Source organism: Podarcis filfolensis (assembly GCF_964270895.1).
Source record: "Podarcis filfolensis genome assembly, chromosome: 8".
In the NCBI taxonomy this organism is placed as follows: Eukaryota; Metazoa; Chordata; class Lepidosauria; order Squamata; family Lacertidae; genus Podarcis; species Podarcis filfolensis.
Window position 1 is genome coordinate 85,972,594 of NC_139611.1, and position 18,757 is coordinate 85,991,350.

Genomic DNA, 18,757 nt, shown 5'->3' on the forward strand with positions numbered 1-18,757 from the left:
AAACTTCCCTGTACAGGATTGCCTTCAGGCGGCTTAGGGGCTGAATAACTTCATACCCTCCAACATTTCTCCAATGAATATAGGAACATCCTAAGGAAAGCGGGACATTCTGGGATCAAAACAGAAACCAGAAACGGCTTCTCTATATCAGTGACGTCCCTGGAAAATAGGGACACTTGGAGGGTCTGGCTCCCCAGACTGCATTTACCCCCTCTAGGGGTAAATTATTTCCTTTTCCTTTTATTTCATAAAATTTATATACACTTGATAGTCAGAAAAAAAACCCCACCCACAAGATGGTTCTAAACCTAGTAATAAGAAGAGTTTATTAAAAAAAATAAATCCCAAAGAAGACAGAAAAAGGAAAAAAGGAGGAAAGGCTTTCAGATAAATTCCTTTTCTTACTTTTGTATAAATCTATAAATGCCCCCAACCTAAAATGGTAATATACTGTATATTAATTTGTAAAAAATGTGGAAAAGAAGATCGAGGAAGGAGGAGCAAAAAGTGCAAAATGACTTCTTAGATGGGTTACAGACAAATTTACCAGTTAGAAATATTATGCAGTTCCAAATTCTACGAACTCTCATCTTACATAAACGGATTTAATTAACCAGACGAAACAAACCCTCCCCCCTCCTTATTGTTGCTACGTTTGATCTGGGGGGTTTTTGGTTTGATTGCGTCCCAAAAGTAAAACGCTAAGAATAGTTGCTACTCTCCGCTGTTAACTTAGCCTGCAGCCCCTTGTAGTTCGCCCGGCAAACAGCTCGAGCTTTGGACCCCCTCGGTGTGGAATTACGCAATTGCCACTCGGTTCTATTGTCGGCTGTGCCCGCCTCCTTCTCCATGGATCAGGTTTTGTGGGCACACCAGACATGAGGCAGGCTGGCATCTGAGCCCAAGCCCGACCGGGAGCCTTCTTTGAGTTGGGCAAGGAGGCTGGCATGGAGTTCAGCGCAGCCACAGCCGCCCTTCTGGCTATCTGCATCGCCTGCCTGCTGATGTTCTTCAAAGGGAGCAGGCAGGGCAAGAAGGGGCATCTTCCCCCAGGACCTCGGCCGCTGCCCATCGTGGGCAATCTGCTCCTCCTGGACATGAAGAACACGGTGAAGTCAATGTTGGAGGTAAGGTCAGCCCCTTGGGGTGGGGGGTCAGCTAAATGCTGCTGCGATCCTTTAGGAAGACACCTGTTTGCAATTGAGAAGAGGCTAAGGGAGGGGCGGACTTGGGTCCCGAGTGCGAACCTGAGTTCGAATCCTGCTTGCTGGCCCCTGTGGGAACTGGATGCTGGACCAGCCGGGCCCCCTTGGGCCTGATCCAGCAGGCTCTTCTTACACCCCGGCGTCCTCTCTGCACCCCGTGGTTCCCTCCCCCCCTTTCTCCCTCTGCCTCCAGCTCAGCCAACGCTATGGATCTATCTACACCATCTACCTAGGCTCTCAGCCCTTTGTGGTTCTCTGCGGGTACCAAGTGGTGAAGGAGGCCCTGGTGGACCAAGCCGAGGAGTTCAGTGCCCGCGGAGACTTGCCGGTGATTTTCGACTTCACTCGAGGGGATGGTGAGCTTGCCTGCTTCCTCCCCTTGCAGGTGGGGCGGGTGTGTCTGACCGGGGAGGGGTGTGTGTGTGTGTGTGTGTGTGTGTGTGTGTGTGTGTTAATTCCTAAAAAGAAAGGTGCAGGGATGGAGAAGGGGCAGGAAAGGGCGATGAGATTCGAAGGAGGGTCTGAACACCTCTCTTGGAGAAAGCCTCTAATGTTTCTCAGTTTGGGCAAAAGCACAGGCGGCCTGATCAGAGAGAGGGAGTTGGGCATGTTTAACCTGGAGAAGAGGAGACTGACAGGTGACAGGAACAGGATAGCCTCTTTACATCGAAAGGTTGTCCTGTGCAAGGTGGAGGAAGTTTGTTATCTGCTGCAATAATTATTATTATTATTATTATTATTATTATTATTATTATTTTATTACTTATACCCTGCCCATCTGTCCGGGTCTCCCCAGCCACTCTGGGCAGCTTCCAACAGGATATTAAAAACACAATATGGCATTAAACATTAAAAACTTCCCTAAACAGGGCTGCCTTCAGATGTCTTCTTAAAGTCAGTTGTCTATCCAGCCCAATCGCCTTCTAAATCAGTCCTGGAATCAGCGTGTTTTTGCATGAGTAGAAGGTGTCCTTTTATTTAAAATGCATCTCTGGGTTATTTGTGGGGCATAGGAATTCATTTATTATTTTTTCAAAATATAGTCCGGCCCCCCCACAAGGTCTGAGGGACAGTGGACCGGCCCCCTGCTGAAAAAGTTTGCCCACCCCTGTGGTAGGCTCTCCTTCCTTGGAGACATTTAACCAAAGGTTGGATGGCCACCTGTCATGTATGATCTAGTTGAGATTCCTGCATTGCAGGGGGTTGGACTAGATGTCCCCTTAGGGCCCCTTCCAACTATTGTTGTTGTTTAGTCATTTAGTCGTGTCCGCCTCTTCGTGACCCCCTGGACCAGAGCACGCCAGGCCCTCCTGTCTTCCACTGCCTCCCGCAATTTGGTCAAACTCATGCTGGTAGCTTCGAGAACACTGTCCCGCCATCTCGTCCTCTGTCGTCCCCTTCTCCTTCTGCCCTCCATCTTTCCCAACATCAGGGTCTTTTCCAGGGAGTCTTCTCTTCTCATGAGGTGGCCAAAGTCTTGGAGCCTCAGCTTCAGGATCTGTCCTTCCAGGGAGCACTCAGGGCTGATTTCCTTCAGAATGGAGAGGTTTGATCTTCTTGCAGTCCATGGGACTCTCAAGAGTCTCCTCCAGCACCAGAATTCAAAAGCATCAATTCTTTGGCGATCAGCCTTCTTTATGGTCCAGCTCTCACCTCCGTACATCACTACTGGGAAAACCATGGCTTTTACTATATGGACCTTTGTTGGCAAGGTGATGTCTCTACTTTACTTCCAACTATAGTTCTATATAAAATGAAGGGGGAGGAGGGCAGAGTTTTTGGTTCCTCAGGATGCCCCAATATGTAGTGATGGCAAATAGCTTAGACCAGGGGCGTGCGGTCATTGGACTAAGAGGACTAGGCTATTCCCCTAAATTTCCCCCTGGTGCCTCCTTCCCAAAGCCCGGGAAGCTTCTGCCCAGTTTAGGGAGGGCGGAACGAGGCTCTGATGGGTCCAGAATCCATCCTGCCATCTTCCCAAATCCCACCCGGCTTTTGGACGGAGGCAGCAGGTCTCCAGCATCCTGCCAGAGCCCTGGCACCTTCTTTACAAAGCCCAGGGTGCTTCTGCCCAGCTTAGAGGGCGAGGCACGATGCTCAAGTGTGAGGCGTCAGGACCTCACAACATCACACGCATGACATCTCACGCCCCTCGCAAGCTAGCGCTTAAATGTTCCCCAATGAAAAATGACACCACGTGACACTGGCTTAGAGTGACTTCAGAAAAGGAATAGAGAAACTCAAGGTGCTGGAGGAGAGGCGTGATTGTGGCGACTCAGTGGCACCTCCATGTGTAGAGGCAGTCTACCTCTGCATGCCATTTGCTTTGGAGAGCGACAGTGGGAGTGAGCTGTTGGCTTTGTGTGCTGCCTGAGGGCATCCTGGAGGTACCTGCTGGGCTGGATGGGCTCACCTTGTCTTAAAATAATAATAATAATAATAATAATAATAATAATGATGATGATGATGATGATGGATCTGCTTCTGCAGCCCTGGTACCATAGCTGTCAACCTTCCCTTTTTTTGCGGGAAATTCCCTTATTCCAGCGCCGTTTCCCGCTGCTATCCCAGATTGTTAGATATCCCGTAGACTGTCCCCGGGACAGGTGAGGCTGCTGATCCCTTATTTTCAAATCTGAAAGTTGACAGCTATGCCTGGCACTGCCCACACTCTTAAGGACTCCAGCCATTGCTATCTCTCTGAGCAATGTCTCTAGCCAATGTCTTCTCTCCTCCCCCCATAGGGATTTCCTTGTCTCAAGGGGAGAAATGGAAGGTCTTGCGCCGTTTTACGATACACACGCTTCGCAATTTTGGCATGGGGAAGCGCAGCATTGAGGAGCGGATCCAGGAGGAGGCCCAGTATCTGGTGCAAGAGCTGGCAAAGACCAAAGGTGTGTTTGCCGTTCCTTGGGGCAGGTGGGGTTGTGCGGGACTACACACACCTGCAAAGTTCTGGCCTTTCCACCTGTTCCTTTTGCAGGAGAGCCCTCTGACCTCACCCTCACCCTCGGCCACGCCGTCTCCAATGTCATCTGCTCCATCGTTTTCGGGGACCGGTTTGACTATGAGGACAAGAAATTCCTGACTTTGGTCGGGCTGATGAATGACAACTTCCGCATCTTCAGCTCGCCTTGTGCCCAGGTGAGTCCCGATCCCTTGGGAAGGCAGAATGCCAGGTGAGCCTGTCAGCTGGATCAGGCCAAAGGGGCCCCCTCTGGCCCGGTGTCCCCACAGTGGCCAGCTGGGTACACCGAGGGGAAGAAGTCCACAAGCAGGACTTGAGTGCGACAGCCTCATTTTCTCCACCTGCAATGTCCAGATAGTGGCATTCAGAGGCAGACAGAGGCGGGTAAACAGAGCCATTATGGCAAGGAACCCTTGATATTTCTTCTTTCTTTCTTTCTTCCTTCCTTCCTTCCTTCCTTCCTTCCTTCCTTCCTTCCTTCCTTCCTTTCTTTCTTTGGCGATCACTCGTAGCCAAGTATACACACCAGTGAATCTTGATGTCTGTTTCTGTTTATCATAAATATTCAAAGCTTGCAATGCAGAACTAGTTTGTGAAACTCTTTTTCTAGATTTGTTGGCTGTGGATAGGTCGACCATTGCTCAAGGATGGAGAAATAGGCCAGACTTTCCCCTTCACATTCGCTTTCAGAAGGCTCTACGTATCACGATTTCAGAAATGTTCATTCATTCAAGGCACCACCCAGCCAATGGCCTAGGCTGCCATGTACCACATTTTTCCGTGTATAACATGCCCCCATGTATACGACGCCTCCTTCTTGGGGGGACTCCAAATTGTAGCCAAGTAAGATTGTCTTCCATAAACACGGTTTTAACGATGAGTCCGTAAGTGACTGTGGAGGCCAATTCTGGACCCACACGTTCTTCCACGGTGGGGACATTGATTTCCGGGCGGGAGTTGATCCTGGTGTGGATTTGCTAAGCATGCCTTCCTCTTAGCACGTTTCTCCCTTGCGTCCTGAGTTCGAGTGTCTTCAAAGCCCATGACATCTTTGGTAAAGGCTGTTCTCCAACTAGAGCACTCGCAGGCAAGTATTTCCCAGTTGTCGGTGTTTATATTACATTTTTAAAGATTTGCCTTGAGGCAGTCTTTATACCTCTTTTGTTGACCACTAGCATTACACTTTCCATTTTTAAGTTCAGAGTAGAGTAGTTGCTGTCTCTCCAGAGTGGTGCATGCTCTAGTTATCTCCCGCTTGGACTACTGCAATGCGCTCTACGTGGGGCTCCCTTTGAAGGTGACCCGGAAACTATAAGTAATCCAGAATGCGGCAGCTAGACTGGTGAGTGGGAGCGGCCGCTGAGACCACTTAACACAGGTCTTGAAAGACCTACATTGGCTCCTAGTATGTTTCCGAGCACAATTCAAAGTGTTGGTGTTGACCTTTAAAGCCCTAAACAGCCTCAAAGGCCCAGTATACCTGAAGGAGTGTTTCCACCCCCATCGTTCTGCGCGGACGCCAAGGGCCTTCTGGCGGTTCCCTCACTGCGAGAAGCAAAGCTGCAGGGAACCAGGCAGAGGGCCTTTTCGGTAGTGGCACCCGCCCTGTGGAACGCCCTCCCACCAGATGTCAAAGAGAAGAACAACTACCAGACTTTTAGAAGACGTCTGAAGGCAGCCCTGTTTAGGGAAGCTTTTAGGGTTTAACAGACTACTGTACTATATTTTAATAATTTATTGGAAGCCGCCCAGAGTGGCTGGGGTATTAATAATAATAATAATAATAATAATAATAATAATAATAATAATATTGCTCATGTTCTGTCCTAAGGGGTTGTAGACAGGATTCCTTTACAGCTTCCCCCACAAATCCAGGACTTCCTTCCTTCCTTCCTTCCTTCCTTCCTTCCTTCCTTCCTTCCTTCCTTCCTTCCCCTGAAGCCTAGTAAAGTTCTCCCTTGTGTATTTTCTCAGCAAAGTGACATGCATGGGGGTTTTGTTTTTAAGCTGGATTGTGGAAGGGAGACTCTCCCTGAAACACTTGCCCTCTCGCACAAGCGAGTTCTTGCAGGGTCGGGGCCTTCCATCTTTCGTCTTCTCCTCCCTCCCTAGTTGTACAACACTTTCCCCCACATCCTGCGCTACCTGCCCGGACCTCACAAGCAACTTTTTGCCAATTTTGAGAAGTTGCGCCTCTTCATTCTGGAGATGGTCAAGGAGCACCAGGCGACCTTCGACCCCAGCTGCCCTCGCGACTTCATCGATAGCTTCCTGCTCAAAATGCAAGAGGTGAGCCCTTGGGCTTTGGGGGGGGGGTGGAGGGAGAGGCTAAGTCCTTCTCTACCTGCTTCTTCTCACCTGGGGCTGGCAGGGAAAGGGCAGAGGGGGCATTCCTGGCTGAGGGCATCAGGGCAGCTTCCTGGTAGCTTCATAAAGGGCGAGGGTGTGTTCTGCCATGGACAATGGAGGCCTCACCTTGTTGCCTGTTTGCTCAGCTTGGATATAATCTCCCCGTCTTTTGGTGGAGGCCAAGACAGGGACAGGTGTGGGGTAACCTGAGCCCCGTCCCAGGTAAGCCCTGGATTTGGGACATGTCCAAAGAGGGGTGTGTGTGTTGTGCAGCACCATTTGCAAAGCTCAGGTGCCACACCTGCCCTGAAATCCCTCTCTTGGGAAGGACGAACAACAAGTAGGATCAATGTAATGTTCAACAGATGCAAATCTCCAAAGAAAATAAACCCTTAATGATCCGTGAAAAGCGTATTACGGCTGCAAAGATTAAAAGCCAACAAACAAGAACATAAGAAGAGCCTGGTGGGTCAGGCCAAGGGCCCCTCTAGCCCAGCCTTCTTTAGCAGATGCCTGAAAAGGGAGCCCACAAGCAGGATCCGACCACAAGAGCCTCTCCCCTCCTGGGGTTTCCAGCAACTGAGATTCTGTGGCTTTGCTGCCTCCAACCTTGGAAGCAGAGCAGAGCCCACCCTGGCTAGGAGCCACAGACAGCCCTCTCTTCCTCCATGAATTGGTCCAGTCCTCTTTTAATGCCATGCAAGTTGGTGGCCAACATTGCCTCCTGTGGCAGGGAGTTCCACAGTTTAACTGTTCGCCACAACCTCTGCAAACTATCACTTCAGAGGAATGTGTGTAACTCAGAAAGCCTTAGGCAAACTAAGATGAATAGCTTCCTTTGCAACACCACGTTCTTGCATAATGTGCTTATTTAAAATGTTTGGATACTGCCTTCCGTTAAAACTTCAAGGCAATACAAGATTGCCAGTACAATACAATACAATACAATACAATACAATACAATACAAGCAAAAGATTAAAAACCAGTTTATTCAACTATGACCAAATAATTATCCATGGCCTTGGTGCCCCTGACCAGCAAAGGCCCTGGGGTGTGTGAATAAATACGCTTTCATAAAGTGTCAAAAGTTGGACACCGCTGGCACCTGTTTTTGTTAGACAGCTCACATATCTTTCAAGCTCATTTGCCAGGTATTATAGATCACAAACAAATTAGAGGTGCCTCCTGTCAAGTAAACAGAAATAATAAAGAATAATAAATAATACAGTTTTATTTATATCCCGCCCTTCCCGGTTCAAAAACCAGGCTCAGGGCGGCTAACAATAAATTTAAAACACTTAATTGATGCAACATAAAACACATTAAAATACAGTATAAACTGTGAATAACAATAAATTCAGAATTCAAAAATCAGTTTAGGGGGAAAATCCATCCAATAAACATTAGATGATCACCAGGGATAGCTGGCTAAATTACCGTAGTCCTATTTGGGCCGGCGAGGAGACCAGGGGAGAATTAGCTGTGGGATCCCAGAGCAGGTAATCTTCATAAAAAGGGCAGGGGGAGGGAAGGAAGGGGAATAAAAGATCAGGCTAAGTTCAAGTTGAAAGCAGGTGGAATAGCTCTGTCTTACAGGCCCTGCAGAAGGAAGTTAAATCCTGCAGGGCCCTGGTCTCATGGGACAGAGCATTCCACCAGGTCGGAGCCATCACTGAAAAGGCCCTGGCCCTGGTGGAGGATAGTCTGACTTCCTTAGGGCCCAGGACCTCTAGACTATGATTATTCACGGACCTTAAGGTCCTCTGCGGGGCATACCAGGAGACGCGGTCCCGTAAATACAAGGGCACTAAGCTACAAAGGGCTTTAAAGGTCAAAACCAGCACCTTAAACCTGACCCGATACTCCACCGGGAGCCAGTGCAACTCGCAAAGCACTGGGTGAATATGCTCCCATGGCAGGGACTCTGTGAGGAGCCTCGCTGATTCTTTAAAATATTTCTTAAAATATTTTTTTCATCTTTTTAAAGTCTGGAATGTTTTGGGGTGTGTGTGTGTGTGTGTGTGTGTTTGTTGCTAAATCAGCCTTAATTGTGCAACCTAAATTGGCTAAATCGGCTTTAATTGTGCAACCCGAATTTGCTGGTCTGTGACTTCCTCGCTCTTGAAAACAGCGAGGCTCCCTCTATCACAGTCCATCCAACCTTCCTCCCCGAGGCATCCCAAGAGGGAGAGGAACGGCTGTCAAAGAAGGCAAGACGGCCAGATTATGCCAGCTGCCAACCTATAATAATAATAATAATAATAATAATAATAATAATAATAATAATTTGTAGTTATACCCTGTCCTCCCCAGCCAAGACTGGGCTCAGGGCGGCTTACAATCAATAATAAAATGTTGTCTTGGCTGTTACTGTACCCTGCGCCTCCATGGAAAGGGAGGCGTCAAGGATTACACCCAGACTCTTAACGGAAGGCAGGGGCAGTAATTAGGCCCCCGCAAGAGAAGGGAATTGGTCCCTCATCCCCATGCCATCCCGACCCAGCCAGAGGACCTCTGTCTTCGAAGGATTTAGTTTCAATCGGCTCCCACGAAAACATCCAGCCACAGCTTCATTGTGGTCATTGTGTCCGGGGCTGAGTCGGTATGGCCATCCATCAGCAGATACAGCTGGGTGTCATCAGCATATTGGTGACAACCCAGCCCAAAGCTCTGGACAATCTGGGCAAGGGGGCACATAAGATCTAGCAGATTGAGTTTAATAGGAGTTTCCTGCCATGGAGGAGGAAACACTTGCAGGGTCCAAAGCCTGGGCTGTTATGTACTGAAGTTCTCACACTGGGCCAGCAGGGGGATACTGTAGATAGTTATGCAAATGAAGGATCGAAAGTGATGTTCAGTGATTGGATAGTTTGTATGCAAATGAAGGATTGAAAGTGATGTTCAGTGATTGGATAGTTTTAGAAAGTTGTTACAGTAACAAGGTACTGGAGCTCTATATAAACAGGCTGACTGAGCCCTTCATAGAATCATAGAGTTGGAAGAGACCACAAGGGCCATCGAGTCCAACCCCCTGCCAAGCAGCTCAGTTCAGTTCTGGCCTCAGAATAAAGAAGAGCTGTTTGAAGAATTGGTGTGTCGTCTGATATGTTCGCCCACAACTTAACACGGGCGATTATATTTCACAGGAAATACGTGCAAGTCTAGCAGGGCGAGGTCACAACTTGATTGGTGAGGTCACAGAGAGCTGAAAAACGCCCCGTGCCTCATCCCTTTGTGTAAAGCTCATGTCCTGGGCATCTCCACCTCTCTCCGCAGGAAAAGAAGGACCCCCTCAGCCACTTCCACATCAACACGCTTGTCATGACCACCCACAACCTTTTCTTTGGGGGAACGGAGTCCGTCAGCACCACCCTTCGCTACGGGATTCTCATCCTCATGAAGCACCCGGAGGTCGCAGGTGAGCTGGGAAGGCCCCACGTCTGTGTTGCTCGTTGATGTCCATTGACCATGTTCATACCTCACCTTCTTTCAAGGTGGATGAGCACACGGTTGTCTTCCTCCCCAATTTATCCTCACAACAACCCTGTGAGGTAGGCTAGTGTGGTGGGCCCGGGGGTAACCCGTGAAACGCGGTCCAGGACCGGTCCAGAATCCGAAGGTTCCACTAGGAGTCAGTCCGACAGGGCCAAGGCAGGAAACCAGGCAAGGGCAGGTGCAGGATCTCAGGCAGGATCTGGCAAACAGCAATGTTGCTCCCGCAACCTGGGGCGGGGTCCGACAGCCTTTTATCTTTGTCGGGGTCCTGATCCCCCGGCGACTCACCTCCCTGTTTCGCCCAAAGGCGAGCACTCCTCCTGCAAGTACAGTGGTACCTCGGGTTACATACGCTTCAGGTTACAGATGCTTTGGGTTACAGACTCTGCTAACTCAGAAATAGTACCTGGGGTTAAGAACCTTGCTTCAGGATGAGAACAGAAATCGTGCTCTGGTGGCGCGGCAGCAGCAGGAGGCCCCATTAGCTAAAGTGGTGCTTCAGTTTAAGAACAGTTTCAGGTTAAGAACGAACCTCTGGAATGAGGTTCAATTTCTGGGTTAGTGGAGTCTGTAACCTGAAGCGTATGTAACCTGAAGCATATGTAACCTGAGGTACCACTGTATTAAAGGTAAAGGTACCCCTGCCCGTACGGGCCAGTCTTGACAGACTCTAGGGTTGTGCGCTCATCTCACTCTAGAGGCTGGGAGCCAGCGCTGTCCGCAGACACTTCCGGGTCACGTGGCCAGCGTGACGAAGCTGCTCTGGTGAACCGGCAGCAGAGCAGCTCACGGAAACGCCATTTACCTTCCCGCTATAAAGCGGTACCTATTTATCTACTTGCACTTAAGGGTGCTTTCGAACTGCTAGGTGGGCAGGAGCTGGGACCGAGCAACGGGAGCTCACCCCACCGCGGGGATTCGAACCGCCGACCATGCGATCAGCAAGTCCTAGGCGCTGAGGTTTTACCCACAGCGCCACCCGCGTCCCACTGTATTAGGCTTTCTAAAATCTTGAGGCACAGAGATGCCTTTTCCATCACCATCTGCTACCCAAATTGAACTGGGATCCTGAGCCCAGGAAGCGAGATGCCCTCTGTCACCGTGCAAACACGCTGGATCCTGCCTTCATCATCATCATCATCATTTTTTATTTGTGTGCCGCCTTCCCACAGTTAAAAACAATCCTCAAGGCGGCTTATAACACGACAAGATTTACACAATTACGAAAGTCATAAACAATAAATAAACCACATCAAAAAATACACAACCAAATGGAAAACGATTTCCACATAAATCAAAATTTAAAACTAAGAATGCAGCATTAATATCACAGTTTAACATGAGATCGGTAAAAAATAACAGCAATTTAAACAAAAAACAAAACTGAGCCCTCTCTGCCAAGTGGCGGCGGCGGCAGTGGTCTTTTATAGAGCCCATTAGGCCCCGCCCTAGGCCAGGTGGTGAGTGGCAGGACTGGCGCCCTCAGGCGCTGAGCCGGACAATGGGTCCATCTCTCTCAGTGTCTCTGACATTTGATGGATTTGATTAATTATGTTTCTATGCTGCTTTTCATTCAAATGAATCCTACTAAAGCTACTTACCGGCAATAAATAGCGGTAACACGACAGGACATAACAGAACATCACAAATACAGCATAAATCATATAAAAGAATGAACAAACCATTGTTGAAACGCTTACTATCTTAACAAAGGGGAGGTATTGGGTTGTTTTCGTTTTGATTATGTATTTTGTGTTTTTATATTGTGATTTTATCCTGTGGACCGCCCTGAGACCTGCAGGTAGAGGGCAGTATACAAATGAAATTGATGATGATGATGATGATGATGATATTAACAACAACAACAACAATGATGCAACAGTATAGCTAGGGAAGCTTCAGGTAAGATGGCAGTGGCAGCCCCAATTGAGTCTTCAGTTTCATGGTTAAGCTTTACTGTTTTACAGCTTGGTTTTAGTGTTGCTTTTGCCAATGCCATTGCCTTCATCGCAACTCAACAGTTTATGACTTAACATTTCACTGCCAATTCACTAATCTGTTGGGAGCTACCCAGAGTGGCTGGGGAGACCAGCCAGATGTGCAAGTTATAAATAAATTATTATTATTATTATTATTATTATTATTATTATTATTATTATTATTATTTATTTTGTCTGCAGCCAAGGTCCAAGAAGAGATCAGCAAGGTCATTGGTCCTCACCGCAGCCCATCGACTGAGGACCGGGCGAAGATGCCGTACACGGACGCCGTGATCCACGAGATCCAGAGATTCGTTGATCTCATCCCCCTGGGGGTCCCCCATGCTGTGACCAAAGACACCCACTTCCGTGGCTTTGTGCTCCCAAAGGTGCTTGGGAATAAAAAATCCCCCTTCCCAAGAGATGGGAAGTTTATCTCTGGGCTTCTGATGGTGGGATGGGGAACAAACGCTTTCTGATTGGTTCTGGCTGTGTTCACGCAAAGTCCGACATCCTTCTGTTCCTGTCTCAGGTCACAGTTGTGGCTTGGAGATGGTTCTGCATGGCGCTGCTGTTTCATGAGAGGACGAGGAGAAACCCCCCTTCTAAAGAAAGTGCCCTCGTTTTGAACTCTATTTCCTGTCTAGAGTAGGCTGAAATTCTGAGCCTTTGTGCCACTCCAGGGTGGCTCCTGGAGAGAAAGAGAAAGACCTCTCCTCTAGAGAAAGGCGGTGGAGAACTCTGGTAGCAGCAGCAGGGCCTCCCAAGGCAGGGGTAGTATTTCTTTTTGAAAGCTAATCATAATAATACTGTTTTTGGGGGACAGGGGGTGGGCAGGTGTGGAGGACTCCCTGGTCCTGCATGGGGCAACTGTGCCCCTGAAAGACCAGGTGCGCAGCCTGGGAGTCATTCTGGACTCACAGCTGTCCATGGAGGCGCAGGTCCATTCTGTGTCCAGGGCAGCTGTTAACCAGGGCAGCTGTTAGGTGGGGCTACCTTTGAAGGTGACCCGGAAACCACAACTAATCCAGAATGCGGCAGCTAGACTGCTGACTGGGAGTGGCCACTGGGACCATATAACACCGGTCCTGAAAGACTTACATTGGCTCCCAGTACGTTTCCAAGTACAATTCAAAGTGTTGGTGCTGACCTTGAAAGCCATAATCGGCCTCAAAGGCTCAGTATACCTGAAGGAGCGTCTCCACCCCCATCGTCCAGCCTGGACACTGAGGTCCAGCTCCGAGGGCCTTCTGGCGGTTCCCTCACTGTGAGAAGCCAAGTTACAGGGAACCAGGCAGAGGGCCTTCTCGGTAGTGGTGCCCGCCCTGTGGAACGCCCTCCCATCAGATGTCAAGGAAATGAACAACTATCTGACTTTTAGAAGACATTTTCTTTCCTTTTTCCTTTTTTGTAATGCTTAAAAGTAATAAACATTATTTTTTTAAAAAAAACGAAGGCAGCCCTGTTTAGGGAAGCTTTTAATGTTTGATGTATTGCAGTGTTTTAGTATTTTTTTGGAAGCCGCCCAGAGTGGCTGGGGAAACCCAGCCAGATAGGCAGGGTATAAGTAATAAATTATCATCATCATCATCATCATCATCATTATGCCTGAGCATCTGACTTGGTTGCCCCAGCCACTCTGGGCAGCTTCCTACATATTTAAAAACAAAAAACATGAAACATTTAAAAAACTTCCCTATACAGGATTGCCTTCAGATGCCTTGGGGGTTGGATAACTCCTTACCCTCCAACATTTCTCCAATGAAAATAGGGACGTCCTAAGGAAAAGTGGGACATTCCGGGATCAAATCAGAAACCGGGATGGCTTCTCTAAATCAGGGACATCCCTGGAAAATAGGGACACTTGGAGGGTCAGGATCAGGCCAATGGCTCTCACAGTGGCCAACCAGATGCCCGAGATGGGAAAACCAGCAACGGATTTTCAGAAGCATTTCTGCCTCCCAACTTCTAGCATGTTGCTTCTCCTTTGCCTTTCCTCTAAACTAAAACGTTCTGAACTCCGAATGCAGCGGCAGCAGTCAAAGTGGCACGAGGGTGCTCTCAGTGCCTGCCATGGCCCTACAAGGCTGGCAGCCCACATTCTGGGGTGTTTCTGGCCTCGCCAACTTTCTTCTCCCCTTTCCCCCCAACAGGGCATCAACATCATGCCTCTCCTTCACTCTGTCCACAAAGATCCTACCCAGTTCAAGAACCCGGAAGCTTTTGACCCTACCCACTTCCTGGACAAGAAAGGCGGCTTCCGCCGAAGCGATGCCTTCATGCCCTTTTCTGCTGGTGAGTTCCTAGTCGGGGGGTGGCAAGATAGGCATTGGGGAGGTGTAAGGAATGGGCTCTCGTCTTGCCCCCCTGGACTGTGTTGTAAACAAAATCTGCCCTTTTCCCCTTATGGGGTATCCAAGAGCCCATTAGAATTCCTGCTCGTGATTGCAGTCATGGGATTTTTGTCTTTCACATGACGGTATATGTTTTGACTCCACCAAGTGGGAAGTGATGGAGATGTTTCTGTTACTGTGTACCGTGAAGTGGGACTATTGTCCTTTGTTCTTTTTCTCTTTCCTGTCTGATGCTAGTGAGAGAGGGAGCCATGTTGCAGTGCTCCGTGTGTGTTTATATGTAGGTAAAGTAGATTAAAAAGCAGAGACATCACCTTGGCGACAAAGGTCCTTATAGTTAAAGCTATCGTTTTCCCAGTAGTGATGTATGGAAATGAGAGCTGGACCATAAAGAAGGCTGATCGCTGAAGAATTGATGGTTTTGAATTCTGGTGCTGGAGGAGACTCTTGAGAGTCCCATGGACTGCAAGAAGATCCAACCTATCCATTCTTAAGGAAATCAGCCCTGAGTGCTCACTGGAAGGACAGATCCTGAAGCTGAGGCTCCAATACTTTGGCCACCTCAGGAGAAGAGAAGACTCCCTGGAAAAGACCCTGATGTTGGGAAAGATGGAGGGCACAAGGAGAAGGGGACGAGATGGTTGGACAGTGTTCTCGAAGCTACCAGCATGAGTTTGACCAAACTGCGGGAGGCGGTGGAAGACAGGAGTGCCTGGTGTGCTCTGGTCCATGGGGTCACGAAGAGTCGGACATGACTAAATGACTAAACAACATCACACAACATTCATTTCCTACTAATAAATCTACAACACTTCAAATATAAATCCGGGGACATTAAATGACATCCGGGGACATTCCAGGGATGGAATTTGTCCGGGGACAGATTTGTAAATCCAGGGACTGTCCCTGGGAAACAGGGACGTCTGGTGACCATACTCCAACATTTCTCTGATGAAAGTAGGGACGTCCCATTCCATAATGATAATCTCACTATTTATACCCCACACATCTTACTGGGTTGCCCCAGCCACCCTGGGTGGCATCACAACAACTTTCTAGTGTTGCCAAAACAGGGTGAAATCTGGAAGAGAAGGGTGAGTCCGTTTAATCCGAGAAGAAGTATTACCTTGAGCAATTATGGTTGAGCAACAGAAGCTTCTGGGCCAAGAAATGTGATCTGGGCCTTTCGTTAAAGATTAATGAAATCCGAGGACATTCCGGAGATGGAATTTGTCCAGGGACATATTTGTAAATCCAGGGACTGTTCCCAGAAAACGGGGACGTCTGGTAACCATACGCTAGAGAGCAGTTTATGTACAGAAATTTAGGTGCTGAAACTCTTGCTCACAAATGCAAAGCCTCAAAGGAACTGTTGACTGGTTTGTTTGTTTTTTCTCTTCAGGGAAACGCTTGTGCCTGGGAGAAGGTTTGGCGCGCATGGAGCTGTTCCTGTATCTCACCAAACTCCTCCAGAGCTTCACCTTCCAGCCCACCTGCCCCCGCGAGGAGCTGGACCTCTCGCCCCTGTCCAGCGGCACAGGGAACGTCCCTCGCCCCTACAGATGCCGCATTGTCCCCCGCTGAGCTGCCCCTCTTGCCGCTTGCCCCCCATCTCCCCAGAACAGCCTTCCCCGGCGGGGTGAGGCTCCCCCGGTGTTTCTGGGGGTGCCACCTTGGGGAAGGCTCTGTCCTCCTTTCCAACCGTAGCCCACCGTAGCCCTTTCTTTACCTATAGCTGCAAGCTGACTGGATCTTTTGCAGGGGGAGGGAGAATTGGGCATTTTCTTAGCACAATGCAAGATGCAGAAGGGGGTGCAGGGCTCTGAATGTGCCCACCCCCATGCAGGAAAAGAGAGACTTGGACTAGATGCTCCATTGGCCTGACTCAGTGGCAGGCAGTTCCAGGGGTGCCAATGCAGCTTTGCATACCTGAGGTGGGGCAGGCACAAGTCGGGGCATGGGCAGCTTTCATTTTCAAAACGGTGGGGTTAATCTGGTGCAGGCCCGCCTTACGCACCCCAGCTTGCCAGGGGCTCACCCAGGCAGCGACATTTTAAAGGGACTTTGCCAATCTTGAGAAAAGCACCCCAGAACCCTCTGCAACGTGATGATGGCTCCTGGGACCCTTCCCCCTGATACTGCTTTGGGATACGAATTCCTTCCCTCGGAGAGCCATAATTGCTTTCTGGAAACTGCAGACTGGGATCGTGCCCAGATTCCCCTTGCTCCTCCACATTCTTGCCCTGCCCAGCAGAAATATTAGGTCGGGTAATCTTGGCTGTGCTCTTTCTCAAGAAGTCGGTGTAAGCATTTACTAATAAAGGACTCCCTCTTTCCAAGGGCTGAGAGCTGGGTTGGTCCTTGCAATTGCCTCCTCCAGGCCAAGACGGGCATGTCTTCAGCGCAGGAGCTCACCAGCAGGACAGGGCAGGTTTTGCTCCCAGATGACCTGCTGGTCTGGTGTTTGCTGCCCCATCAATGGGCTGGCGGCGGCATTTGGTGCTGTGCCTTATAAGGGGCCAGCCAGTGGTGTAGCATGGAGTGGGGGGTGCACAGGGGCGGTTGCCCCAGGCGCAGAATGGTTAGCGGCTGCAAAATTTCAACACCCAGCAGGGCCTCAGTACAGCTGCGCTCTTCCTTCCCTGTTCTCAGTTGAAACAGCTTCTCCATGTGAGCCTGGAAGTGGCCTCTCCAGACAACGACTCTTCTCTTCTTACCTTTGTGGCTGCGATCTCCTGGGCGACTCGGACACTGTTAGGCAGTTGAATGCGTGGTCCCGGGCACTGGCAACCCACGCTATGCCACTGGAACCGGCTTCTGCCAGCCGTGGACCAACTCCCTTTCTGCATCTTGGTACTCAGGGCACTTCCAGGTGGCCTGTTTGTGGAACACTCATTCTGATTTGTGGGCAGGGGGGGTTAGATGCTGTTAAGGACACAAGAACGTAAAGACGTAAGGAGAGGCTGCTGGGTTGGGCCATTTAGTCCAGCCACCTTTTCTTGCAGTGACCTGGGAATCTTCATAGACTGCCTCTGCAACTGGAGGTTCCATAACAAGACCCTGGCTGCTGGATCAGGCCAATTGCACTGTGAATTTGTCCCATCCTATTTTAAAGACAGCTAAACTGGTGGCCATCTAAACTGGTGGCTAAGGGACGCGGGTGGCGCTGTGGGTTAAACCACAGAGCCTAGGACCTGCCAATCGGAAGGTCGGCAGTTCGAATCCCCGCGACAGGGTGAGCTCCCGTTACTTGGTCCCTGCTCCTGCCACCCTAGCAGTTCAAAAGCACGTCAAAAGCACGTTTCCATGCGCTGCTCTGGTTTCGCAAGAAGCGGCCACATGACCCGGAAGCTGTACGCCGGCTCCCTCAGCCAATAAAGCAAGATGAACGCTGCAACCCCAGAGTCGGTCACGACTGGACCTAATGGTCAATGGGAACCGGCGTACAGCTTCCAGGTCATGTGGCCAGCATGACAAAGCCGCTTCTGGCGAACCAGAGCAGCGCACGGAAACGCCGTTTACCTTCCCGCCGGAGCGGTACCTATTTATCTACTTGCACTTTTGACGTGCTTTCGAACTGCTAGGTTGGCAGGAGCAGGAACCAAGCAACGGGAGCTCACCCCGTTGCGGGGATTCGAACCGCCAACCTTCTGATCGGCAAGTCCCAGGCTCTGTGGTTTAACCCACAGCGCCACCCACATCCCTAAAAAAGGTCCCTTTACCTTTACCTTAAAGTGGTGGCTATCACAGCCTCCTGTCAGTGGGAGTTCCACAGTTTACCTACGTTGCATCAAAGCAAGGGATAATGCACACTTCCCAGTGGATTTCCCCGTCTCTTTCCTTATGGCAAAAAGTCAGGTCTTTGCAGGGAAGAGGGGTTTGTGGCACAAGACTCCTGTAAACATTGCTTCATCTGAATCTGCCAGCATGTGACTGAATCTCAACCCACAACAGTTGTGGCATCTGGAAGCAGCCTTAGTTTCAGCTGGGATTGAAATGGCTGAGTCATTTTCAAGCAACCCTTTGCAGAGCAAATATTTTATTTGTAAAAAACCCCAGAGTGCCATGACAACCTGGCCTTTCATGGTTGTGTAGGGCGTAGATGAGATAACTGAGATGTTGACATTCTCAGCTGAGGCCTTGGAGGGGTGGTCAAGTTTCATAGCTGTCAACTTACAGATTTGAAAATAAGGGACCAGCAGCCTCGAAAATAAGGGATCAGCAGCCAAAATGAGGGATTTTCAGAGCACAGGTATGTTCAACTTCTGAGCCCCTCCGAGCCAAAGGCGGAAAGCCCAGCCAGCAGCCAAACAAAGCCTCAAGCGGTGGTTCCCACAGCGCAGCAACCCGGCAAAGGGGATGCAGCAAGGAAAACCACCGTCACCTCTCCACCGGGAAGCGCTGAG

At 49.6% G+C, this 18,757-nt stretch overlaps 2 protein-coding genes across 2 annotated transcripts in view; one reads left to right on the top strand and one right to left on the bottom strand.

Moving 5' to 3' along the window:
* LOC310768730 (cytochrome P450 2F3-like) overlaps positions 1–18,757 on the bottom strand; it is a 182,172-nt gene that overhangs the window by 122,716 nt on the left and 40,699 nt on the right. The window lies entirely within an intron of this gene.
* Positions 601–16,690, top strand: LOC310768751 (cytochrome P450 2F5-like). Its single transcript, XM_083627491.1, has 9 exons — positions 601–1,127; positions 1,399–1,561; positions 3,950–4,099; positions 4,189–4,349; positions 6,286–6,462; positions 9,800–9,941; positions 12,199–12,386; positions 14,151–14,292; positions 15,754–16,690. Exons 1-9 carry the CDS (start codon positions 948–950, stop codon positions 15,933–15,935), a joined length of 1,485 nt encoding a protein of 494 aa, XP_083483617.1. The 5' UTR covers positions 601–947; the 3' UTR covers positions 15,936–16,690.